Source organism: Saccopteryx leptura, chromosome 5, assembly GCF_036850995.1.
Source record: "Saccopteryx leptura isolate mSacLep1 chromosome 5, mSacLep1_pri_phased_curated, whole genome shotgun sequence".
In the NCBI taxonomy this organism is placed as follows: Eukaryota; Metazoa; Chordata; class Mammalia; order Chiroptera; family Emballonuridae; genus Saccopteryx; species Saccopteryx leptura.
In genome coordinates, this window is record NC_089507.1 from 220,752,606 (window position 1) to 220,778,171 (window position 25,566).

The 25,566-nt window shown below is 54.4% G+C and overlaps 2 protein-coding genes across 4 annotated transcripts in view; one reads left to right on the plus strand and one right to left on the minus strand.

Annotated features, from left to right (window-relative positions):
• Nucleotides 1–238: 238 nt before the first annotated feature.
• On the minus strand, nt 239–4,782 carry SAMD10 (sterile alpha motif domain containing 10). Of its 3 annotated transcripts, XR_010751495.1 has the most exons (6): nt 4,540–4,779; nt 2,550–2,731; nt 2,304–2,475; nt 1,818–1,958; nt 1,478–1,625; nt 239–781 (listed from the first exon to the last, which is right to left on the minus strand). XR_010751495.1 is itself a non-coding variant. In XM_066384469.1 (5 exons), the coding sequence occupies exons 1-5, from the start codon at nt 4,628–4,630 to the stop codon at nt 1,592–1,594; spliced, it is 597 nt and encodes a 198-aa protein (XP_066240566.1). In that variant the 5' UTR covers nt 4,631–4,782; the 3' UTR covers nt 239–1,591. The 3 variants fall into 3 exon arrangements, 2 of the variants coding, with proteins under 2 accessions (XP_066240566.1, XP_066240565.1); XM_066384469.1 differs by having other exon boundaries at nt 239–1,602; nt 4,540–4,782; XM_066384468.1 differs by having other exon boundaries at nt 239–1,625.
• A 1,396-nt stretch (nt 4,783–6,178) lies between these two features.
• PRPF6 (pre-mRNA processing factor 6) overlaps nt 6,179–25,566 on the plus strand; it is a 33,322-nt gene continuing 13,934 nt past the window's right edge. The window contains exons 1-11 of the mRNA XM_066384470.1: nt 6,179–6,350; nt 7,404–7,572; nt 9,150–9,268; nt 12,158–12,236; nt 13,424–13,600; nt 13,802–13,957; nt 16,774–16,868; nt 17,231–17,387; nt 18,120–18,282; nt 21,003–21,121; nt 22,000–22,218. Coding sequence (XP_066240567.1) covers nt 6,280–6,350; nt 7,404–7,572; nt 9,150–9,268; nt 12,158–12,236; nt 13,424–13,600; nt 13,802–13,957; nt 16,774–16,868; nt 17,231–17,387; nt 18,120–18,282; nt 21,003–21,121; nt 22,000–22,218 — 1,524 coding nt within the window. The 5' untranslated portion in view covers nt 6,179–6,279. The remainder of the gene's footprint in view (nt 6,351–7,403; nt 7,573–9,149; nt 9,269–12,157; nt 12,237–13,423; nt 13,601–13,801; nt 13,958–16,773; nt 16,869–17,230; nt 17,388–18,119; nt 18,283–21,002; nt 21,122–21,999; nt 22,219–25,566) is intronic.

Below are 25,566 nucleotides of genomic sequence, written 5' to 3' on the forward strand. Positions count from 1 at the left end.
GTGGGTCCACATGCCGTCCACTCCTCTGAGCCCAGCCTGTGCCTCTTACCCCCCACCCCTGTTCCTAGGATAAATAGGCACCCTGCCAGCATGCAGCACCACTGCCCCCTGGTGGCTTTTTGCAGGAGGCTTCTGGGCCAGGCACCCCCTCTTCCCAGACTCAGGGGTGCCCCAGGGCTCTGCCCACCTCCACAAGCCAGCTGACTGGAGCCAGACACCACACGAGGGCATTGGAGAACCAGGTTTATTTCTGGCCTTTTTATCAGAATATAAAAAAGGGAATGCAAAACAAGAAAGACAAAACAGGAGCTTGGGGTGGGGGTAGGAGGCGACACAAAGGAGGTGGGAGGGACCCTCGGGAAAGGGTGACATCATGATGGCACAAGGTGGGGGACACCCAGGGCAGCCAGACAGGACAAGGGGGCTTCCGTGGTAGGGGTTACAGGGGTAGGGGGTGGGCACCAGGCCAGTTATCCAAATTCCACTTGGGACCTGAAACAACCAACCTCCTATCCTAAAGCCAGCTCATGCCACAGAGAGGGGCCTGGGGGCTCAGCCTCATCTGTCTCTGAGGTTTTCAGAGTCCCCTAGGGGAGTGGCAGGCAGGGGAGCCAGAGAGAGGAGACTGCAGGACAGCCCTGTGTCCCTCTGCTCAGCAGCACCAGCCCCAACCTGAGGCCCTCTGGCCCGTGGAGTGGTTTTCATAGGCCAGCGAGGTCTGGTGGGCAGGCATCGGGTGGTGTAGCCCTCAGGACCATCTCTTGTGAGGATCTGGGTTCTCCTGGGAAAGGGGCATTCGGAATGCCTGCCCATTATGGGCCTCCAGGGTGGCCTCCATGACCCTGAGAGGAGGGAAGCTTCCCCAAACCCAAGGCCAGGACGCAACCCAACCCAGCTGGGGGCTGGGTCCCCATTGTGGAGCGTCTTGGGCGCTTGGGCAATCCTGGACTTGCCTCTTCTCAGTTCCCGTGAAAAGAGGCAGGCGTGGCTAGGGTCTCACATATAATGAGCGAAGGGGCCGGGAAGGATGCCTGGCCAGGCGGATGCTGATGGTCATCATCTAGACATGAGTTGGGACCGCTGGGCCTGGGTGGGGGCAGGGGACGGGCACACAGCCAAAGGAGCCTGGCAGTTTCTTCCACCTCTGTGGGTAGTCCTCTAGGTGCTGGGGCAGGGTTTGGAACTGGACACGTGGGCTAACAGACAGACAGACCTCCTGCCCTGGAAGAGGACAGGATATCCAGAGACCACGGGTGAAGGGAATATAAATAAACACTCCCTGGGAGTCTGGAGGAACATCCAAACCCCACTCTGGCTCCAGGTGGCTGCCCCGAATGCTGCCTGCAGCACCAGGGATGTGCTTGGGCTCAGGTCCTGGGAGGTGGGCTCACACTCATGAAGCCCCCACCCACCCAATCCCAGGCATCACCCGGAGTGCACAACCAGAGGTGGCTGGAGGTGGCAATCCTGGTCCCACCTGTCCATTCATTGGGCTGGGCTCGGCCCCTGGGGACTCCTGCAGTCCAAGAGGAGCTGTCCCTCATCTTTGCCACGGGCTCCGGTCACAGTGCTGGGGTCTGGGGTTCAAGCCTCAGGCAGCAACTAGGACATGTGTCCGAAGGAAGCTATGGGTGAATGGGTGACGAGGAATGGGGGCCTCTGGCATCGTGCATGTCACCATGGGTGTAGGACAGCCCTTACTGGGGTCCCATAGCCATCCTCCCAATATCCACCCCCCCAACCTGCACTCAAGGGGCCTTGTAACCCAGCCCCCAGGCCTCTCCAAGCTCTCAGACACTCTGGCTCCTCCCACTGACCTTGGCTGAGCAGCTGCAGGCTCCGCCCTTCCTCGCGCACCTGCAGGCGCAGCACCTGCTGCAGCACCTCCTGCCGTTGGGCCTCCTGCGCCAGCCCCATCCGCTGCAGCTTCTCCGCATTCAGCCGCAGCAGTGCCCGGCCTGGGGGGGGGGGGAGGGGAAGATGGTCAGGTCAACCTCCAACAGGCATCAGGAGCCAAAGCAGAGTGAGAAAGTGGGGTGGGGGGCACAGGTTAAAAGGGAGTGAGTGGGAGAGACAGAGAGAAAGAGAGGAGAGACAGATGGGGGTGGAGAAAGAGACACCAATCAATGCAGAAAGAGGGAGGGACAAGGGTGGACAGAGGCTGAGCAAAGAAAAACCAGGTGAAAACAGAGCCTGGGAGAGACAATGAGACATTCTGCAAAGAGACAGATGGGAAGAAAGGGCCAAGTCAGGAGGAAATGGAAAGGAGAGGGACCTTGTGCACCCCCCAACCCCCACAGCACCGGTGATGGCGTGCTGGGAGAAGGCCTCCACGTAGACGAGGTAGTTGTGGGGACAGTGCTTCTTGAGCCACTTGCAGACATCCTGCTGACTCCACAGGACCACCGGTCTCGTCAGGCCACCCAGTGAGGGACTTGTGTGGTACAGGCCAAAGTGGTCAGAGTACAGCCGTCCCTGTGGGGGAGAGGGCAGCAGATGCAGTGAGGTGGTGGGGAGGGCAGGGTTGAGGTGGGCGTGGTGGCTGGTACCTGGGAGGACTCTGTGCCAGGCTGCTGCAGGAGCTTGACTGGCCGGCCAGCAGCTGCCCTCTGGCTGCGTGTATCATGCCACGTGAGGCTGGTGCCTGGTGTCCTAGGCAGGTGGCAGGGGATGCTCTCGGCTGACACTGTGTGTTCCAGCAAGGTCCGGCAGAAGCTGAAGTGGGCAGTGGCTGCCGAGCAGGGGTGCCTGGTCAGAATGGTCAGGGGCAAAGCCGGAGGCTCCTCTCCTTGCTCAGCCCAACTCCCTTCTACCGAGGAAGGGGCTGCTTTCCCAACTAGGGGTGACCAAGCCCCTAAAGGCAGATGGTAGCACCAAGAGCTGTCTTGAGGACCCCACCTAGCTCAAAGATGAAGAATGAACACCTTCCCCTCTGAGACCCATGACCATGTTCTGGGGAAGCAGGACAGATTCGGCTTAGATTAGAGAGAGGACATGGTCATGAGAGCATGGGACAGCCCTGACCTCACCCTTGCCTTGGGCTGGCACATGACACAGCAAACCAGGGAAGCCCTGTGTGCTGGGGAGGCCTCTGGGGGCCCTGCCTGCCCATCTGGTAGGCTGAACCCAGTCTCTGCAGCCCTGCCTGGAGTTGAGGCTTGGCCCTGCCCCACCATGCTCACTGGTTGTGACTCGTTGACAAGAAGCTTGAACTCCAGGCAGCAGACACTGGGGAGTCCTGCTCCCTACCTCCCACAGAGCCCTCTGCCCAGGATGGTTCCTGTGCCTGGTGGCTGTCCAATACAGGTGAGCAGGGTGCAGTCATGGGCTCAGGGACCCACAGTGATGCCTCAAGCTCTCTCTCTCTCTCCCCCCCCCCACATCAACTTTATTACACTCATCAAGTTTTAGTTTTACCATCATTTCTGGACTCACTGCTGACATGAGTCAGGGGCAGGCAGAGGCCCCTCCCAAGACCCTGCGCAGATCCTGGCACATAGAAGATGCCCAGAAATATTGTGAATGAATAAATGGGTGGACAAAGACTCTGTGTGATGTCCACCAGTCACAGAGCCCTGGGCAGGGACAGGAAGCTGGGCCCAGGCTGGCTAGACCCCGTCTCCATGGCTTACAGCGTCGAAGCCCTGACTCAGCAGGCAGGATCAGTTTCCCAGGCCAGGTCCTCCCCCACCTCCCAGGGAGTTAGAGACCCTCCCTACCACCCCCTACTGAGGGTAGGGTTTGGCTATGTGCCCAGGTCTCGCTCATGGGGGAAATCCACATCTTACTCCCTCCTCCCACGCTATAAGATTCATCCGACTTAGCACCTCCTCCCCATTATCGCAACTCCGTTATCAGATGACCTTAGGTGGTTCTAAATTTGAGGTCGAGGGCCAGACTGTGGCCGCCGCGTTGAGGTGGCTTCTAGTACCGTGGGAAAAGACTTATTCTAAGCCAGCACCTTTCAGAGAATAGGCGCCTGGGTCACACGGCCTGGCTTCACCGAGCCGGGCCTGGGCGAGAGCTCGCTGCTCTGGGCAAACCAGTCGGACGCCTCCGCCAGCGCCGCACCTGTCCTGGGCCGGCCGGGTTCCGCCCATTTCCTGCCGGCGCTCGGGGTGGGATCTCCGTCCATACATCCGTCCTTCCCTCCTCCTAGCCCCAACGTCAGAATTCCAGTAGAAAATGGGGCGGGGGCAACGGAGCCCGGCTGTGGCCTCGGCCGCAACGCAAGGGCCGGGGCGGGTTTTTTTCCGAGCGAAGAAAAAGGTGACCGCTCGGTGGTGCCAGTCTAGGGACCAGCCCCGATCGGTCACCTCTCTTAAGCCAAGGGTGTGTTGATCCTCAAGGTCTGAGGCTGTGCCACCCCCGCCCCCAGCGCAGGACAAAGACACCAGGAACCCCGTTCGGCCAGGACGCGCCCCCCACTCCGCCCGCCGCCTCCGCTGCTCCGAGCCCGCAGGTTCCGTCCCCGTCCTTCTCGGTCCCCAAACACTCCCAGCCTGCGATATCTCCGCGCCCGGGTCCAGGCCCGCTCACCGTCTGCATCCCAGCGCTCCCCGAAGCCGGCGCGCACAGCCCCGGCGCGGCCTCGCGGGGGGCTCAGCTTGGTCCTCAGCTCCGTGAACATGGGGCCCGCAAGTCCCGGGCCCGTGCACACGCCCCTCGCCGGGCGCAGGGCGGCCCGTGTGGCCGGCGGGGAACGCGCGCCACCGCCCCGCCCCAGCCGGCCCCGCGCCCGAACCGGTCCCCGCGCCCGGCGAGTCTGCGCGTCGAGGCACCTGCCGCTGAGCTGTGAGTGCTGGGCGCGCTCCGGGAGCTCGGAAGTGTGTCGGCGGCGCGCGGTCTGCGTATGCAAAGGGCGTCTGCCAGGGCAAGGGGCTACGGTGCGCACCTGGGCATAGCTTCAAGAACGAGAGACTGTGCACCTGCAGGGGCTCCAGGCGTCCTCAGGAGCCTCTGAGGCAGGGAAGTCAAGGACACATTCGTCCCCTCGGTGTGTGTTACCGGGGGTAGGGGGGAATCCTACCCGCTCCTGGGACCTTCTGCCCCCGGGGATCAGGTCAAGGGCCAGATGACACCTTCCAACCACTTCCCTACATTCTTGTACCTCTATGCACTCTTTTAATTCACACATTTCCCAAACTTTTCCATAGGTTTCTCCCTCAAGTAGGCACTTACTTCCTGGGAGAAGTTTGACCCTCTTTTGACCTCACCACACTGTGAACTCCAGGACAACCAGGAATCTGTCCCCTCCCCTCTGTAGTCCCAGAATCTGACTCTGCTCACGACTTGACATTGGAAGGAGGCTTGGAAGGGGACGGGGAGGAGAGAGAAACTCCAAGGAAGCTGCTGCAGGCAGGAGGGATGTGTTTCCTCCAGAACACCAAAGAGAAGTGCTAGGGTGGGCAGGGGGCTGGCTGGTCCAGCAGAAAAGCCAGTCGTGCGACCTGAGTTTGGCCTGCTGCCTGCTCTGCCAAGACCCTCAGGTTCATGTGGGGGCAGAGGCTGTCCCACAGCACAGTGTGCACATGGCCACGCAGACCTGTATGCAGAGTACAGTCATGCATGTCCGCCTGTACCCATGCTCACCAACACACACAACAGAGGTTTGCAAGGAATCCCCGCGTAATGTGATTGCCCCTACTACATACTGATTTGTTCCGCATATATCTGCTGCATTTGTTTATTTTCCTCAGCTCTCTAGGGGCTGGGCTCCTTCCTTCACTGGAATGTTCAGGGTAGGCTTGTATAGGAAGGAAAGAGCCTGTGTCCCTATCTGAGCGCTGAGAGCTAGGGCACCAGCAGCTCATGCAGACAGGGGTAACCACAAGCTCTGTACGACTAGATAAGTGTGCAGCTCCGCTCAGGTGTGTTAGGGCCTTCCCCGGGGCCAGGGCGGCTGGGCTGACACAATCTCCCTGGAAAGCATGGAGACTACGCAGGAAGCAGGGATGGGCACGGTTTCGCGGTCCCCAGGGATTGTTTAGGATGGGGCTGCCCGGCCGCCGTGCCACCAGCGGGCGCTCCTGCTCCGAGCGCGCCGCAGCCCCGCCCCCAGCCTCAGCCGGAAGTTACGTTTCCGGAACTTCCTCCCCGGGACCCCGGAGGTGGGCGGGGTCTCGCGCGGACCGGGCGCTTTGTTTCCGGGGCGCGGGTGACGCAAGTCCCGCGACTTTCTGCAGCGGGACCTCGGGCGCCCGCGGCCCTCCGTCCCCGCCTCCGCCTGCGGCCTCGGTCTCCGTCTTTCCCTCCGCATCTCTCGCCGCCGCCGCCGCCATGAACAAGAAAAAGAAGCCGTTCCTGGGCATGCCCGCGCCGCTCGGCTACGTGCCGGGGCTGGGCCGAGGGTGAGTCCCGGGCGGGCGGCGCGTTGGGGGAAGGGGGGGGAGGCCTGCGAGTGGGTCCCCCGCGCCGGCCGCACGGACGACCTCCGTACATTGTTGAATAAAGGAGCAGTCGTTACCCTGTTTGCTTGGTTATTCTTTTGATTAGGGAAACGACTGGGTGTCTCTCCTCAGGGGTGTCGTGTTCCAATAGATGGGGGTCCACGTAACGCTCTTATTTGACACCGTGTTCAGAGTGGGTTAGGAGAGGTGGGGTGAATGCGTCAATAGGTTCATCCAAAGGGGCAGGTTGATTTAGGCATGGGGTCCAGTGGTCACGCACCCTCTGGACAGTGCTGGCATTTGAGCCAAGTTTGGAAGGAAGGCTGGATTTAGGGATGCAGAAGTGTAGCAAAGCAGGGTTATAGGAGAAACGGACACCTCGTGTGTTGGGCAGTGAAGGAACAGGAGGCAGGGGAGGGACTAGCCAGCCAGGAGTCCTTGAGCAGAGTTCTGACAGGCTGTAGCCAGGTGGGGCTGGAGCAGGGGGAGGCCTCGGTGCCCAGATGCGGGGAGGCCTGGTCTGGAGAGAAGGGGCTGGAGGTAGACTCAGTACCACCTAGTGACAGATGGGATGGAGAGGGACGCAAAGCTGGCGATGACGACTGCCTTGGTTCTTGGATGGCACCGCCACCATCAGCTTAACGGCCCGGAGTAGCCGTAGGGCACAGAAGAGGACCTCTGATCGGGTCAGGTTGGCCTGAGCGTCTGGTCAGATGGGAGGTTCTTGGGAATGGAGGCTAGGACTTGGAAGGAGGGTGGTCTGGCGCCCTGGGGAACCCCTCCCAAGGAGAATGTGGTAGCAAAAGCAAGCCTGAGTAATCATTCTGCTCCAGGTGTGCCAGAGGGTTTCCTGGGAATGCTTCCATGGGAATGTCTGAGCATGGCCGCGTGTGTTCACTGCCACCAGCGTCGTGAAGGTGTTAGACGAAGAGATGTTGTTAGGTGACGAGTGTGGAGGGAAGAACACAGGAACAAGTTATCCAGATAAATGGGCTTCTTGGGGGTCTTTTGCAGTGCCACTGGCTTCACCACCCGCTCAGACATTGGGCCCGCCCGGGATGCCAATGATCCTGTGGATGACCGCCATGCGCCTCCGGGCAAGAGGACAGTCGGGGACCAGATGAAAAAAAGCCAGGCTGCTGACGACGATGATGAGGATCTGAACGACACTAACTATGACGAGGTGACTGGTGGGCTCCCTGCTGGGCTCCAGAGGGCTGAGCGTCTGTGACGAGTGGCTTGGCTTGGCCTGGCTGGTGTAGTCACTGTTTCCGCTTTTCACGGGGTTTTTGTAATGGAGTGTGAGAGGGGAGCAGGACCAACGTAAAGAAAGTACACTCTGTTTTCTCTTAAAACAGCGGTTCTCAACCTGTGGGTTGCGACCCCGGCAGGGGTCGAACGACCAAAACACGGGTCACCTAAAGCCATCGGAAAATACATATTTATTATACAATACATTTTTAAATTTCCAATGGCTTTAGACGACCCCTATGTTTTGGTCGTTCGACCCCTGCCGGGGTCGTGACCCACAGGTTGAGAACCGCTGTCTTAAAAAGAGAGGTTCTTGCAGCTGTTACAACCACTGCATTGGTGTATTGTCTTGGCCGGTGAAAAAAGTTTTTTCAAATTATAAGGGAAAGTTCTTTTTTGTTTGTTTGTTTGTTTTTACACAGACAGAGAGAGAGTCAGAGAGAGGGATAGACAGGGACAGACAGGAACGGAGAGATGAGAAGCATCAATCATTAGTTTTTCATTGCGCATTGCGACACCTTAGTTGTTCATCGATTGTTCTCTCATATGTATGTGCCCTGACTGTGGGGCTACAGCAGACTGAGTAACCCCTTGCTCGAGCCAGCGACCTTGGGTCCAAGCTGGTGAGCTGTTGCTCAAACCAGATAAGTCCGTGCTCAAGCTGGCTCGAACCTTGGGGTCTCGAACCTGGGGGTCTCAAACCTGGGTCCTCAGCATCCCAGTCTGACGCTCTATCCACTGCGCCACCGCCTGGTCAGGCAGGGGAACTTTATTTAGAAAGTTAGAAGGAGCATTTGAGATCTTGCTCCCTGGCATATGTCTTCAGTTTGATTCGGATAAACTCATAAAAATTTTAAAAAAGAAACAGGTAGTAGAAGTGAGCCAGCTGGGCTGCATGGGCCCAGGAAACAAGTGACAGAAGCAAAAGAAGGTCCCTTGGAGCTTAGGAATGTACACTCAAAATGCAGAATCAAGCTGGTGTGCTCTAGGGGGGGGGCACTTTGGCTGGTAAAAATTTTAAGTGGAATTAGTAATAATATTTGTTTCATTTTCCTTAATGTTTACCCTCTTCATTAATTGGTGTTTGGTCCATTGAAGTTTTCTTCACATGTGTTCTAACTGGTGGCATTTTCCTTAGAGGAAAAGATTTTAAATACTTAGTTTTGAAATAATCATAAATTCACAGGGAACTTGCAAGAATAATACGAAAAATTTCCTGTGTACCCGTCACAGGCTTCTCTGTGTCTTACATGACCTTAGTGCAACTATCAAACCAGGAACTAGTTTCCCACCTGTGTCCTCCTTCTGCATTGTGTTTGGCTCCTTAGTCTCCTCTGGTTGGGACCGCTTCTCTGTCTTCCCTGTCCTCAACAGCTGTTTTGTTATTCCTCAGTTTGGGTTTGCCTGAATTTGTTTAGCAAGCATTTTGCAGCTGGAAGTGTTCTGTTTCTGCTGGTGGGGAGAGAGTGAGGGAGACTCTGACCCCCAGGTTTGTTGTTTGGTTCTCAGTTTAACGGCTATGCAGGGAGCCTCTTCTCAAGCGGGCCCTACGAGAAAGACGATGAGGAAGCAGATGCCATTTATGCAGCTCTGGATAAGAGGATGGACGAAAGAAGAAAGGAAAGGAGGTAAAACCGACTACTGTCTTTCACTCTCTTTATCCACGTTTTTGACAGTGTTTTGTTCTGAGTTGTTTCTGACTTAGAGAAAAGTCGCAAGAATAACAGGTATGTCTGCTTAGCTGTGAGGCCTCTGGGTAGATGCAGGGCTGTTGGACCGGAGCCTAGGGCCTGGGGACTGCAGAGGAGAGCTTGAGCACTCCATGCTGGCTTGCAGAACCCAGTAGAATTTGGGGGACTGTCCTGCCTATGCATCAGGGTTACCATCTTTGGGGTGGGTGTAGTGATATTGCTAATGCATATTGAGTAATTTGGAAGTTATTTTTGTATTAGAAAAAATTTCTTCTCCTTATAGAATATTAGGACAATGAGGTTAAGAGGGTGACATTTAGTCATGAGCCCAGGAAGTGACAGTTGATATTTCAGTTCATTTTCTTCTTTCTATTCCTCATTACACGTAATTTTGTAATTTCCCCTAATACATGTAGCATTTAAAATATTTTCAAGGTCTTTTAGAAGAGTGAAATGTTCTTCAGGGAGGTTTGTTTTTTTTTTGAATTTTTTTTTTTTTTCTTTTTATTCTGAAGCTGGAAACGGGGAGAGACAGTCAGACAGACTTCCGCATGCGCCGGACCGGGATCCACCCGGCACGCCCACCAGGGGCGACGCTCTGCCCACCAGGGGGCGATGCTCTGTCCCTCCGGGGCCTCACTCTGCCGCCACCAGAGCCACTCTAGCGCCTGGGCCATCCCCAGCGCCCGGGCCATCTTTGCTCCAATGGAGCCTTGGCTGCCAGGGCCCTTCAGGGAGTTTTTTTAAAGCTTGTTATTAAGTTGATACGCACACATATGGTAATTAAATGCACATGGTTTGCATAATAAAATTTGATTCTAACTTTCTGGAAGTCATTCATTAAAAAACTGAGTGACGCCCTGGCCGGTTGGCTCAGCGGTAGAGTGTAGGCCTGGCATGCAGGGGACCCGGGTTCAATTCCCGGCCAGGGCACATAGGGGAAGCGCCCATTTGCTTCTCCAACCCCTCCCCCTCCTTCCTCTCTGTCTCTCTCTTCCCCTCCCGCAGCCAAGGCTCCATTGGAGCAAAGATGGCCTGGGCGCTGGGGATGGCTCCTTGGCCTCTGCCCCAGGCGCTCGAGTGGCTCTGGTCGCAGCAGAGCGACGCCCCGGAGGGGCAGAGCATCGCCCCCTGGTGGGCAGAGCATCGCCCCTGGTGGGCGTGCCGGGTGGATCTCGGTCGGGCGCATGCGGGAGTCTGTCTGACTGTCTCTCCCTGTTTCCAGCTTCAGGGGGAAAAAAAAAAAAGAAAAGAAAAAACTGAGTGACAAGGACACCCACAGAAAGTCATGTATTAAGTGGATTTAGAAAAACGATTGGCTTTTCAAAATTTCATTGTGACAACTTCAAACAAGTAGAATACTGAGGCAAACGCACACACCCCGTGGACTCCCAGCACTGGTCTCAGTTTGCACATTCGCTTTTCTGCACCTGCAGGTAGTCTTTGCTGGGTCACTCAGGGTCAGGCCACCCTCCACGTTGAGCAGTCCGTCTCCTACAGGACCAGCACCTCTGTCCCAGCCACCAGCACGAGCCCTGATTATGTTACCTGACAGCTGGGCCACGTCCGTGTTCCTGCTCAAACCCAGAACACAGAGCAGCGGCTTTCCTCCCAAAGCAGTCCTGTCAGCTCCTATGTCTCGTCTGCTCATTTTCCTACCTCTATCTTTTGTAACCTTTGTGTGACGTTGGTTTTTTGAAGGGATCGCTTTGTAGAAGGGCCTGTCTTTTAACTTGTCCTGCTGTCTGTTCCTGTGGAGGGGACACTGGGGCCTGGCCAAGCCCAGGTGCAGCATCTTTGGCCAGAATGTCTGATAGGTGCACCTCTGTGTTGCTTTGTGTCAGGGGCCATGACTGACACTCCAGCTTACAGAGGGAGTGTCTCTCCCCCAAGCACATCATTCATCATAGCACATTCAGATCACCACCCACAGATACCTTTCTGTTACCTTGTGGATGAAAGTGTAGATCTCAGTGTTGGGAAGTTTAGCTGCCTGGTTGATACTTTGTTACAGTGCCTCTTACTCTGTGTTCAGGTATAACCGCAGATTTCTTCCCAGTGTTTAGACGGGGTCCCACACTTAACCCAGGCACTCTGTCCCTGAAGGCCAGTTACTCGGCAATGCTAGAGACCACTGGCCCTGGCCGGTGGTGCAGTGAAGCTGGAGAGGGGGAGGGGCAGCTGGCCGTGCACAGGATGGCTCTGCCTTTGCGATTTTATAGAATTTCAAAGCAGCAAATATATTTGTATTAAATTGCAAGTATTATGTCAGAGTAAGAACTTGTTTTCACTTTGGTGAATTTTTGCAAGGTTTTTTTGTTTTTTTTACAGAGATAGAGAGTCAGAGAGAGGGGCAGACAGACAGGAATGGAAAGAGATGAGAAGCATCAATCAGTTTTGTTGCGGTTCCTTAGTTGTTCATTGATTGATTTCTCATATGTTCCTTGACCATGGGGCAACAGCAGACCGAGTAACCCCTTGCTCAAGCCAGTGACCTTGGGTCCAAGCTGGTTAGCCTTGCTCAAACCAGATGAGCCCACGCTCAAGCTGGCGACCTACGGATTTCAAACCTGGGTCCTCCGCATTCCAGTCCGACGCTCTATCCACTGCGCCACCGCCTGGTCAGGCTCTGCAAGCTTTCATTTGGTAGATAACTGAGTTTTAATATTTGTGAATGTCCCTTGTTACTTTAGAGCGGATTTGATTTAGCTGCTGAGTGTGTGGAGCTCTTGTTTTTGGCAGTTTAGTTAAGGAGTATGGTGAAGTGATTTTGTTTTGGAGTGGACACCCAGCATTTCTAACACGGGTACTCATTTTACTTCCTAGGGAGCAAAGGGAGAAAGAAGAAATTGAGAAATACCGTATGGAACGCCCCAAAATCCAACAGCAGTTCTCAGACCTCAAAGTAAGAGGGACAGCACCCAGCCCGCCCGCAGAGAGCAGAGTGCTCTGGAGAAGTGATGTGACGTCACTGCTTTGCTTTTACTCAGTGAGAGGAAGGGAGGCAGGTAGACAGACTCCCACGTGCACTCGAACCAGCGTCCACCCGGCAAGCCCACTAAGGGGCGATGCTCTGCTCATCTGGGGCGTTTCTCCCTTGCTCAGCAACCAAGCTCTTCTTAGTGCCTGAGGCAGAGGCATAGAGCCGTCCTCGGCACCTGGAGCCAACTCGCTTCAGTCGAACTATGCCTGTAAGAGAGGAGGAGAGGCCCTGGCCGGTTGGCTCAGCGGTAGAGCGTCGGCCTGGCGTGCGGGGGACCCAGGTTCGATTCCCAGCCAGGGCACACAGGAGAAGCACCTATTTGCTTCTCCACCCCCCCCCTCCTTCCTCTCTGTCTCTCTCTTCCCCTCCCGCAGCCGAGGCTCCATTGGAGCAAAGATGTCCCCGGCGCTGGGGATGGCTCCTTGGCCTCTGCCCCAGGCGCTGGAGTGGCTCTGGTTGCGGCAGAGTGACGCCCCGGAGGGGCAGAGCATCGTCCCCTGGTGGGCAGAGCATCGCCCCTGGTGGGCGTGCCGGGTGGATCTCGGTCGGGCGCATGCGGGAGTCTGTCTGACTGTCTCTCCCCGTTTCCAGTTTCAGAAAAATACAAAAAAAAAAAAAGAGGAGGAGAGAGAGCAGTGAAAGAGGGAGGGGTGGAGAAGCAGATGGGCTCTTCTGTGTTCTCTGACTGGGAATCGAACCAGGGATGTCCACAGACTGGGCCAATGCTCTACCACTGAGCCAACCAGCCAGGGCCACTACTTTGCTCTTTGTTAAACTCAGATGGTAGAAGAAGAGCCCTGCTTGAGTCTAATTGTGTGTCTGTGTGTGCAGAAACTCTTTTCCCCCCACCAAAAAAGTCAGGACAAGGGAGCATATATTCTTTGTAACTTTAACTGTGTCCTCTGGGCTTTGACAGAACAGTTTGCATTTGAGTGAAGTAGAGCAGATAAGCATTTTTTTTTCCTAAATGAAGGTGATAACCATTTCTGCATCAGAGTCCTTTGTAAGCGTGGTGATTTGGAGGCGAAGGGGTTTGGGGAGAAAAAGTTTCTCTTGTGCATGTGGAAATCAGCCAGAGAACCAGTGTTCTGTGGGGCTGATGTTTGCAGAGGAAGTTGGCGGAAGTGACAGAGGAGGAGTGGCTGAGCATCCCCGAGGTGGGCGACGCCAGAAACAAGCGCCAGCGGAACCCGCGCTACGAGAAGCTGACCCCGGTCCCTGACAGCTTCTTCGCCAAGCACTTACAGACTGGAGAGAGCCACACTTCAGTGGACCCCCGACAGACGGTAAGCCTCCGAGAAGAGGGAGGTGGGCCGCCTTGCGTCTGGTTTTGCTGAGATGGGCGGTGGGCCTGCCCGGGCAGGTGTCAGACCCGGTGCTCCTGCAGCTCAGGCTCTGCGGCCCCTGCGCCTGTCTGCACAGCTGCACCCGCCCAGGGGGACGCCAGGGTGAGCCTGCTTCTAGCATCTTATCCCTTTTCTCCCCAGCAATTCGGAGGTCTTAACACACCCTACCCTGGTGGACTGAACACTCCATACCCAGGCGGGATGACACCCGGGTTGATGACACCTGGCACAGGTGAGCTAGACATGAGGAAGATTGGCCAAGCAAGGAACACGCTGATGGATATGAGGCTCAGCCAGGTGAGAGTTCGTGTCAGGTAACATTTCCTACAGATGATGTTTTATTTTATCTTTTAAAAGACCATATTTATTGATTTTAGAGAGAGAGAGATGAGGGAAAGATGGAGAAGGATCAACTCATAGTAGTTGCTTCTCGTATGTGCCTTGACCAGGCAAGCCTGGGGTATTGAACCACTGACCTTGGCATTCCGGGTGGACGCCTTGTCCACTGTGCCACTATAGGTCAGGTAGATGATTTTTAGAATTTTTGTTTTCTTATTATAAAACTAATACATTTTTGTGCAAAAGTTCTCTGTCACAAGATGAACAGACCTGCAGTGCTGAACCGTCCTGTCCTGTTGCACAGAGGGGTGGGATTCGGCATCCAGGTTGGTCTCTGTGTCCCCTGCAGGCCTGCTCAGTGCCAGTAGCAAAGGGCAGCCTTGGTGGGGGGACTGTCAGTGAAGCTTAGTGCACCCCGCTTACCTGAAGTTCAGTCACATGTTTTCTTCCTGCCCCCTTGACAACTGTGGTGGCCCTTAGGGACCCATGCCCCCTTGACAACTGTGGTGGTCCTTAGGGACCCATGCCCCCTTGACAACTGTGGTGGCCCTTAGGGACCCATGCCCCCTTGACAACTGTGGTGGCCCTTAGGGACCCATGCCCCCTTGACAACTGGTGGCCCTTAGGGACCCACCACATTCTGTGCTCTGGAAGGTAGGTCCAGCAGAAGTGGGACACCCTTTCTAATTACGACATGCACATCAGAAACCAGGAAGAGAAATACTTTCAAATTTGATTACATATAAATTTAAAACTTGCATAGTAGAAAGTGTTGTAAAATCAAAAGAACCAAGAAATCGGGGAGAAGAGTCATCATGGAGACCGGTGGCAGAGCAGTGTGTGATTTCCATTTGTGATAGAGACATACACACATGTACAGGTCTGCACATTCTCGGGAGATGGCCAGGGAACCAGTGGGGGTACGCTGGTGCTTCCTGGTGAGTACTTTTTTTTTTTTTTTTTTACAGAGACCGAGAGAGTCAGAGAGAGGGATAGACAGGGACAGACAGACAGGAATGGAGCGAGATGAGAAGCGTCAATCATTAGTTTTTTGTTGCAACACTTCAGTTCACTGATTGCTTTCTCATATGTGCCTTGACCGTGGGCCTTCAGCAGACCGAGGAACCCCTTGCTCGAGCCAGTGACCTTGGGTCCAAGCTGGTGAGCTTTTTTTTTGCTCGAGCCAGATGAGCCCGCGCTCATGCCGGTGACCTCAGGGTCTCGAACCTGGGTTCTTCCGCATCCCAGCCCGATGCTCTATCCACTGCACCACCGCCTGGTCAAGCCTGGTGAATACTTTTAAGGAACAGTTTTGTATATGCTTGGAAATAGACAAAATGATGTAGTGAGCTCTTCAACCATTATACTTTGATGCAGTGGAGACTTTAAATTTTAATTGATCTACTGTTTTTCTTTTTTGTGTGTGATAGAGACAGAGAGAGGGACAGATAGGGACAGGCAGGAAGGGAGAGATGAAAAACATCAATCTACTGTATTTCTTGAACTTTTTTTTTTGGTGAGAGAGAGACAGGAAGGGGGAGAGATGAGAAGCATCAACTCATAGTTATATCACTTTAGTTGTTCATTGATTGCTTCTCATGTGTGCCTTGACTGGGAGGCACCAGCCAAGCCAGTGACCCATTGGTCAAGCCAGTGAACTTGGGCTCAAGCCAGTGACCTTGGAGTCATGTTGATCCCACTCTCAAGCTGGTGACCTCAGTTTTGAACCTCTCGGTGTTCCAGGTCAACACTATTTATTATGCCACCACTGGTCAGGCTTGACTTTTTTACCTTTTTTTTTTTGTATTTTTCCGAAGCTGGAAACGGGGTCCCGCATGCGCCCGACTGGGATCCACCCAGCATGCCCACCAGGGGGTGATGCTCTGCCCATCTGGGGCGTTGCTCTGTTGCAAACAGAGCCATTCCAGCGTCTGAGGCAGAGGCCACAGAGCCATCCTCAGCGCCCGGGCAAACTTTGCTCCAGTGGAGCTTTGGCTGCGGGAGGGGAAGAGAGAGACAGAGAGGAAGAAGAGGGGGAGGGGTGGAGAAGCAGATGGGCACTTTTCCTGTGTGCCCTGGCCGGGAATCGAACCCGGGACTCCTGCATGCCAGGCTGATGCTCTACCACTGAGCCAACCGGCCAGGGCGACTTTTTTACTTTTTGATTCCTGGGTTTCACTATTTTACCCTCTTGTGTTGAGTTTGGTTTTTTCCATTGGAACTTTTTTTTTTTTTTAATTGAGAGCTGGGGAGGCAGAGACAGACTCCTACATGCACCCTGACCAGAATCACCCAGTAAGCCCCCTACCAGGTGATGCTCTGCCCATCTGGGCCGCTGCTCCATTGCTTGGCATCTGAGCTATTTCAGCGTCTGAGGAGCCATCCTCAGCGACTGGGGCCAACTTTGCTCAAGCCATTTGAGCCATGGCTGCAGGAGGGGAAGAGAGAGAGATTGGGGGAGGGGCGGAGAAGTTGATGGTCACTTCTGTGTGCCCTGACCGGAAATCGACCCAAGACTTCCACATGCCAGGCCAATGCTCTACTGCTGAGCCAGCCAGCCAGGGCCTGGTTTTATTTTTAATATAAACCTTTGTTCCGTGTAGATGAAATTTTTTTATTATCATCACAAACTGTTTAAGTTAAGGTGTTTTTCTACTTCTGAAGTTTGCACCTCCACTGGCAGTGAGGACTGCAGGAGGCTACAGGCTCTCTGAGCACTTTGTTTCAGGCGTTTGTAGCCTTATCTGACCAGTGTGGCTTGCCCTGTCTTGCAGGTGTCTGACTCTGTGAGTGGGCAGACTGTCGTTGACCCCAAAGGCTATCTAACAGATTTAAATTCCATGATCCCGACCCACGGAGGGGACATCAAGTGAGTGCTGTGAGGAACTGGGGAGTCAGGTTGGGACTCAAGTTGCCGAGAATGCTTTGGATTTTCTTTGAAAGATACGCAGCCAAAAGAGGATGTGGATGTTCTAAGAGATACATAGTGGAATAGTTTGAATTCCCATATAAAATACATTTGTGTCCATTCATTGTGGACATGGATGTGCTCGGTAGCTGTTTGCATGGCGGCTGAGCGGGCTCAGGACGGCGCTGAGCGGGCTGCGTGCTGGGTGTCTTCCTCGGACGGCAGCGGTCACAGCTGGTGCGGTGTGTGCTGCGTGCCTTCTTTCTGGGCTGCGGCACACCTCACGGGGTGGCCGCTGATCCGGCACCTCCTCGCCCTCGTAGTGACATCAAAAAGGCACGGCTGCTCCTCAAGTCTGTTCGGGAGACAAACCCTCACCACCCGCCCGCCTGGATTGCGTCGGCCCGCCTGGAAGAAGTCACTGGGAAGCTGCAAGTTGCTCGAAACCTTATCATGAAGGGGACAGAGATGTGCCCCAAGGTGAGGCACACTGGGGCTCCGGAGGGACCCTCAGCATCGTGCAGGACGCCTGTGGGGGTAGACCTGGGTTAGAGTAAAGCTGTCTGCCTGTCAGTGTCGACACTACAGACGGCAGGCCGGGCCGGAGAGCTGGAAGTGCTGCAGTGGAGGCCTGCCCACCATCGTGTAATGGCAGGGTCACCTCAACTAGGAGGAGCGGCATTGCTCACCCATCACTGCCACTCATCTCATGCAAAAAGCCTAAAAATTAGTGCTGAGACTATTTCACCATTGTTTTGGAAGTGGAGTGATTAGACAGGCTCTAAAAAGTACAGTGAGACCCTCAAAGCGACTACAGATTGTGCAGATTGGGGACCTTTGACGTGAAAGGTGCCGTGTACATACTCTGGACTTGGGCACAAATGGGAGCTTCCCAGGCAAATGCATGGCCACCTGCCGTCTGTCTCCTCCGTGTCTGGATTGGCTGCTTACTCTTGGGGTGTTGCCCCTCAAAACAGTTTTGTGACAGCCAGAGTCTCAAGTGTTAGTGGTGCAAGGGGTCTGTGGTACAGCTGTATTTGAAGCCAGGTGATGACTTCTGTTTGTTTGTAAAACCTGGGCTGGGTGCAGGGTGTTGGGGGGTCTGCGGAGCCAACCCCCACGTCCCGAGGCTGCGGGCGCATTCTTGGGGCTGCGGCTCTGTCAGGCTTCCAGTGTCATGTACGCATGCGGTTCTTTTCATTTGTTCTACAGAGTGAAGATGTCTGGTTAGAAGCAGCCAGGTTGCAGCCAGGGGACACTGCCAAGGCTGTGGTGGCCCAAGCTGTCCGTCACCTCCCACAGTCTGTTAGGATTTATATCAGAGCAGCAGAGCTGGAAACGGACATTCGTGCCAAGAAGCGCGTCCTTCGGAAAGGTGAGGCTCCCTGGGGTGCTGTTGGGAATGGGTCCCTGTGGGGCGGGGCTTCCTGCTCCACACCTGGTGCCTGTGCCCTGGGGGCCCTTTCCCACAGCTCTGCTCAGGTCTCGGTGGGAGTGGTTCAAGAATGGGGGTATTTTCCAGGTCTTTTTCTGGCTGGGTTACCTCCGTCCTTCACCCTCTGTGGGGTGAGTTTCCACCTGGCCGCAGTGCTTAGGTAGAGAGCCCACTGCCGCCTGTCCTGTGTGGCCTTCAGGGCCTCAGGCAGGCACTCGGGCCCAGGTTTTCTCCTCTGCAAGGTGAGGACAGTGCTCTTTCAGACCTGCTTTTTTTTTAAAGATTTTATTTATTGATTTTAGAGAGAAAGAGAGGGAGGGTGGGGTGGTAAGGAGGAGTGGGAAGCAATGACTCATAGTTGCTTCTTGTATGTGCCTTGACTGGGCAAGCTCAGGGGTTGAACCTGCAACCTCCAGTGATCCAGGTCGATGCTTTGTCCACTGCACCACCACAGGTCGGGCAGAATTTGCTTCTTTGGGCTCAGTGGGGTGCTATATGTGAGGAGTGTGCTGAGTCAGCACCACGTAGGCCCGTGGGCGCTGGCTGTCTCCCCCACGGACCAGGAGCCAAGTGTTGGCAGGTAGAAGCGTGCTGCTTGGTTTGAAGTCGCTCTGGTGGCCACACCAGAGCTGTGCAGTAGACGAACTCTTTCCCGTCTTGGGAGACCCCGGCAAGGCACTGGGTAGCCATGCCTCACCTTCTTGCCTGGGGCTGTAAACCAGGTCTTAGGGACCATTGGGCGTGTGTCCCTTTGAACAGTTTACAATGCCAGGGAAACTGACTCCAAGGAGTCAATGCCAACATGCAGCTTTTGTGGTTACTTGGTTTACTTTCTATCCTTGAGGAATTGATAAACAGTATTCTCCTTTCACCACAGGGTGATGGGCGGAGCTTTTGATGTTTGCTCCAGAGCAGATGCTAGTCGGGCTGATCCAGACTGAGCCTGGATTTTGGCGCAGGTAGCATAGGTGTTTTTGTGACATTGGGGCAGTTTTCAGGGAGCGGTTTCCAGCGCTTGCTTTTCAGAATTGTGTGTGACTGACATGTTACAGGTGTGTGGCGTTGGGCCTGCAGGTATTGTCGTGTGGTTTCTGACGGCTGTCTGTCTGATGGAGGCCCGGCTGCGTGTGTGTCGTGACGCGCGTCTTCCCCTCACGTCTGTGCTCTTCAGTGCAGCCCCGCTGCCCACGCAGTGCTCGGAGCCAGTCTCTTCCCCACAGGGCCGGGGACAGAAAGTTAGCACCTCTCTGGTTTATAGAAATGAGCTTCCTACTGTCTTTCAGCCAGGAAAATAGCTCTCTAATGACAAACACATTGAACTCAGGGCAATTAGCGTTATTTATTTGGGAAAGCTCTGCTGACCTTCCCTGCCACGGCATGATGAATGGGCGCCACCAGATAACCTGGCTCGTTTCCAGTTGGCTTCAGATGTGGAGAGGGAGTGGGCATGGAAAAGGGCCTGTTGGGACCAGGCCGTCCTGGACCTCAAGGGACGCGGGCCTCCTGGCTCTTTTCTCTATCAGGCACAGAAGCTGTGCTCAGGTGGAAAGAACATGGGACCTCCCTGCTCCCCGGTCCTGGTTCTGCTCCTCCTCAGGGGTTCCCAGATCAGCCCCTGTCTCCGGGTGGCTGGGCAGAGCTGGTGCTGCCTCGAGGTGCTCTGTTGAGCACTTGACAGCCACTGCTTGAAAGATCTGATGTTAGAAAACTAGGATGATGCCATCTGTGACTTAGAACACCATGCCAGCCCTCGGTCTCTAGTGCGTGAACTCTGCTGTGGTCATGTTGGGTGCAGCAGCCGCCCTAACCCACTGTTGGGAGAACGTCAGCTTCCGCTGCTAGTCTGGAGCAGGATGCTAAGTGACCTTGGGTGAGGTGCTTTACCTCTGACACTGTCCTCCTTCGTAACGGCACCTGTGGGTCTGTGAGCTATGTGCCCTGGGGTGGGCCAGTGGTGATGTCCTGGTGTGAAGCACTGTCACTCTGCCAGTACTGCACTCACAGAAAGTGGAGGTGTTTCACCCTGAGAGCAAGGGCTCTGGCCCACAGAGCGTGGCAGCCTGCAGTAGCTGTCATCATGAGGTCTCTGAGCACAGGTTCAGCACCTGAGTGTCCTTCCCACAAGTCCGTAGGCTGCATGTCATGTGGCTTCTGTGTGGTCCTTCTTCCGCTCACAAACTATCTCATCTAGACCACTCTTTTCCCATTTGGGCTGTCCCATAGACGCCACAGTCCATGCTGTCTCAGGGTGGCCTTGATGGGGCATGGCAGAGCTTTGTGTGAACTGGTCCGGGGCCTGAGGACCTCAGCTGGCCCTCGGATGCACACTAGCCTGGGCAGCACACCCCAGAGTCGTTTCTGTTTTCTTTCCCCATGGTCCCTGCACTCTCACTCACACCCACCTCGCCGCCCTTCCTGTGTGATGGCATCGCTTTGTTTCCTAACGTTGGTTTCAAGGGTGAGTGGGAGGCGGCTACACTGCCCTAAGTTGTCTGCTGTGCCCCAGGCCCGCAGGGACCCCTAGAAAGGGCAGGCCTCCCATCTCGGCCTGTCACGCGGGCGAGACCACCTGGCCCTGCCGGCTGCAGCATCCTCTGGGGCCCAGTGTCCTGTTTCCACCTCCCTTTTCTGTGACCTGGTCTCTTGTGTGCCTTCCCCAGCCCTGGAGCATGTGCCCAACTCGGTTCGTCTGTGGAAGGCGGCCGTGGAGCTAGAAGAGCCTGAGGATGCTAGGATCATGCTCAGCCGTGCCGTGGAGTGCTGCCCCACCAGTGTGGAGGTGAGTCCTCCGTGTCGTCACCGTTGCCAAGGTCTGAGCCCAGCCCTGGTGTTTGGAGTGGCATCCGCTGGGCATGGAGCTCACCCGGGCAGCAGTGAGGAGTCCGGGAAGCCGCCCGTCACCGCTGCAGGCAGAGCGGGCTGCCTGGCTGTGGTCAGCCGTGCTCCTGAAGACAGCACAGAGCAACCTTAGCTCAGCCTGACCACTGCATGGAGATCTCCTTCAGTCTTCCGAGTCTGCAGACGGACCGGAGGGAAGAGGGAGATAGGAACTGTTGTATCTTCCTGCCAGCCCAGCATGAGCTTGGCTTCCTGCCTCAGAGCTGGTTGGAGAGTTCTTTACTTTTAATCATTTTGGTTCACAACATTCTGTGCAATGATTTTTAGTCTTAGTTCTTATGATACCCAGTATGTCTTTAATTATTCTAAGGGGTATTGTGAAATTCTCCAAACAAAATTAATCTTAATTTATTTATACAAAAATAAATAGAGCCCGTACATGTGTTTGGTGATGAAATATTGCAGAATCACCATCTGGGGTGTGAGAACAGCCAGAGTCCGAACACCCTGTGACCATTTAGCTTGTGCAGCAGCCTCATGCCTGCTCCCCTCTGTTCCAACCCCAGGACGAGCCTGGCACATGTGTGTGGAGCCAGTGTGTGGAGCATGTGACCCAAACTGTCCCCTTTCCCGTTAACCAGAGAGTCACTAAGTCCAAAGCATAACTGAGCAGCTGTCAGATGAGGTGACCGTGTGCTGGCACGCTCAGGGCCTGCTCAGGTGTCCGGGGGGCACTCAGGCCTGCAGAAGCGCCGTGGACCGCTGAGGCAGGCTCGCTGTCTCCTCGCGGGTCTCAGTCTCGGGCTTCTCTCCACGCAGCTCTGGCTCGCTCTGGCAAGGCTGGAGACCTATGAAAATGCCCGCAAAGTATTGAACAAGGCCCGGGAGAACATCCCCACAGACCGGCACATCTGGGTCACCGCTGCCAAGCTGGAGGAGGCCAATGGGAACACGCAGATGGTGGAGAAGATCATCGACCGCGCCATCACCTCGCTGCGGGCCAACGGCGTGGAGATCAACCGCGAGCAGTGGATCCAGGTGAGACTCCAGCTGCGGCCAGTTACGGCACTGGCTCTAGAAATGGGTGTCCTCCTGCACGTGGCGTCTCTCTTGGGCTTGAGGCTGTCAGTGGTACCCAGGGTCCCCTTTGGCAGGGGGGCAGGCACAGACTTTTCTTTATGTGATCACCTCATAGCTTTTTTTTTTTTTAAAGCGAGAGACAGGAAGGGAGAGAGATGAGGAGCATCAGCTCGTAGTCGTAGCGCTTTAGTTGTTCACTGATTGCTTCTCATACGTGCCTTAACAAAGAGGAGGGCACAGCGCTCCAGCTGAGCCAGTGACCCCTTCTCAAGTTGGCGAGCCTGTGCTCAAGCCAGCAAGCTCAGGGTTTCCAACCTGGGACCTCAGCGGCCCAGGTCAGTGCTCTATCCACTGTTCCACCACCAGTCAGGCCACCCCATAGCTTTTTTTTTTTTTTTTTTTTCCTGAAGCTGGAAACGGGGAGAGACAGTCAGACAGACTCCCGCATGCGCCCTACCGGGATCCACCCGGCACGCCCACCAGGGGGCGATGCTCTGCCCCTCCGGGGCGTCGCTCTGTTGCGACCAGAGCCACTCCAGCGCCTGGGGCAGAGGCCAAGGAGCCATCCCCAGCGCCTGGGCCATCTTTGCTCCAGTGGAGCCTCACTGTGGGAGGGGAAGAGAGAGACAGAGAGGAAGGAGAGGGGCAAGGGTGGAGAAGCAGATGGGCGCTTCTCCTGTGTGCCCTGGCCGGGAATCGAACCCGGGACTTCTGCACGCCAGGCCGACGCTCTTCCACTGAGCCAACCGGCCAGGGCCCCCATAGCTTTTTATAGCAGCAAACCCTGAGTACACGTTGGGGTTGGGTACTCTGAAGAACTTTCAGTGTGCGGACACAAGTCACGAGCACCAGTGGTGAGTAGAAACAACATGTGAAAGGGGGTGACCATCTTAGAGCTTCTTTCACTCTTCCTTGTCTTTTGACTTGTTCTGGAGACTGCCTGGGGAAGTCTCCGAAGGTCTTCCAGCCTAGCCACCAGGTGGGTGCCCTCCTAGTTCCTGTGCCCTGGTCTGCTTTCTGGGCCGTGGTGGCCCATCTCCTGGGGGCCCAGCTGGTCCTTAGCCCAGGGGAGAGCCCTCCATGTCCTCATCCAGCAGGAGGGTTGACGGCAAGCCCCTCGGCACTGGGGTTGGCCCAGACCTCCTCTCCCCGCTCTGCTCCTGCTGCCACAGTTGCCATCACTGCTCTCGGGACATCCCCCTCTGTGCTGGAGCTGCTGTGGGGAGGGTGTTTCTGCTGCTGCTGGGCTGCTGTATCCTAGGACTGCTCTTGATCAACGCCTCTCCTTTTTGTACAGGATGTGGTTAAGCCATGTGGCCCCTTTCTGTTTGGGCAATTTAAAAAATCCTGTTGTAAGGTCTCGTGTGTCTCTAAGATTGAACTGTCTAGATTGGACCTGTTTCCTTAGTGTTTCCCTCATCCCTGTGTGTGGGCCCAGGGCTCTCACTGGCGCATCTTCTGTCTGAAGAACTTTCGAAATGTTTCCTACAGTGCAGGCCGGCTGGTGGTCAACATTTCCAGCATCGGGTGTCTGGAATGTCTTTATTTCGTCTTGATTTTTGGAAGATACTTTGTCTGGTAGAGAATTCTGGGTTGGCGATCGTTTTTGTTTTTTGTTTTTTGCTTTTTTTTGTGACAGAGAGAGGGACAGATAGGGATAGACAGACAGGAAGGGAGAGAGATGAGAAGCGTCAATTCTTTGTTGCGGCACCTTAGTTAGTTATTCATTGATTGCTTTCTAATGTATGCCTTGACCAGGGGACTACAGCAGACCGAGTGACCCCTGGCTCAAGCCAGTGACCTTGGGCTCAAGCTGGTGAGCTGTGTTTAAATCAGATGAGCCCGCACTCAAGCAGGTGACCTTGGGGTTTCAAACCTGTTTCCTCTGTGTCCCAGTACGACGCTCTATCCACTGCACCACCGTCCGGTCAGGCTTCTTGCTTTTTTAAAAAAAGTTCCTAGTTGCTTTTAGGATTGTCTTTATCATTGGGTTTGAGCAGTCTGTAACGTGTTCGGTGCTGCTTGCAGCTGCTCCTGTGTGTGGAGTTGGCTCGCTCCTTGGATCTGTGGACTGAGAGGTTTCCCATCTGGTGTCTTCAGGCACCTGCCTCCCCTCCAGGTGCACAAGCCACCTGAAGTTGTCCCACTGCTCATGATGAGGTGGTCTCTTTAAATTTTTTGTTTCATTTGTAACAGTTTATTAAGCTGCAATTAACATCCCGTGAACTTTGCTCACTTCGAGTGTACAGCTCAGTGGTTTTTAGTGTAGTCAGAGTTGTGTGGCCATCAGTGCGTTCTGATCCAGAAGTTTCTCATCACCCACAAAGGGCTGTACCCAGAAGTTGTCACCTTGGCACCCCCAATTCCAGAGGGTCATGTTCTTTCTCTGTGCGTTTGCTTCCTTTGCAGTTTTTCATTTTCTGCACTCTTTGTATAAATGGAATTAGACAATGTGTAGTCTTTTGGGAGTGGCTTTTACTTCATGTAATGTTTTCAAGGTTTGTGCATGTCATAGCGTAGATATGTTTAAATGCTCTGTCCATTTTAGCATTCTTTGCTTTTTGCTTTTGCTTATTTATCTGTGTATTATTCAGTTGTTTTGAAGTACTGGAGTTCTGTGTGTGTGTGTGTGTGTGTGTGTGTGTGTATGTGTGTGTGTGTGTCCGTGCGCGCGCGCACTGTGCTTGCTGGATACAAGTCACTTATCAGATTACATGGTTTGCAAATATGTGTTCCCAATCTGTGTGTAGTCTTGTAACTTTCTTGATTGGATTGCTTGTAGCATAAAAGTCTTTAATTTGATATGGCCAATTAATGTAATTCTTTCTTTCGTTGCTTGTGCTTTAGTGCCATATTGAAGAATCCTTCCCCAGCCCCAGGTCATGAAGATTGACTCCTATGTTTTCTAAGATTTTTATTGTTTTAGGTCTCACATTTTGGTAACGAGTATGTTGGCTGCATTTTGATGTTGCTGACCTGATGTGTATAAACTGTTACTTAGCATGGCTTAGTGGGCGTTTTAAAAATAAGTGGCTTTTAATTTCTTCACAAATTTTTTTTTTTTTTTTTTTTTTTTACAGAGACCGAGAGAGAGTCAGAGAGAGGATAGACAGGGACAGACAGACAGGAACGGAGAGATGAGAAGCATCAATCATTAGTTTTTCGTTGCACATTGCGACACCTTTGCTGTTCATTGATTGCTTTCTCATATGTGCCTTGACCACGAGCCTTCAGCAGACCGAGTAACCTGTTGCTCGAGCCAGTGACCTTGGGTCCAAGCTGGTGAGCTTTTGCTCAAACCAAATG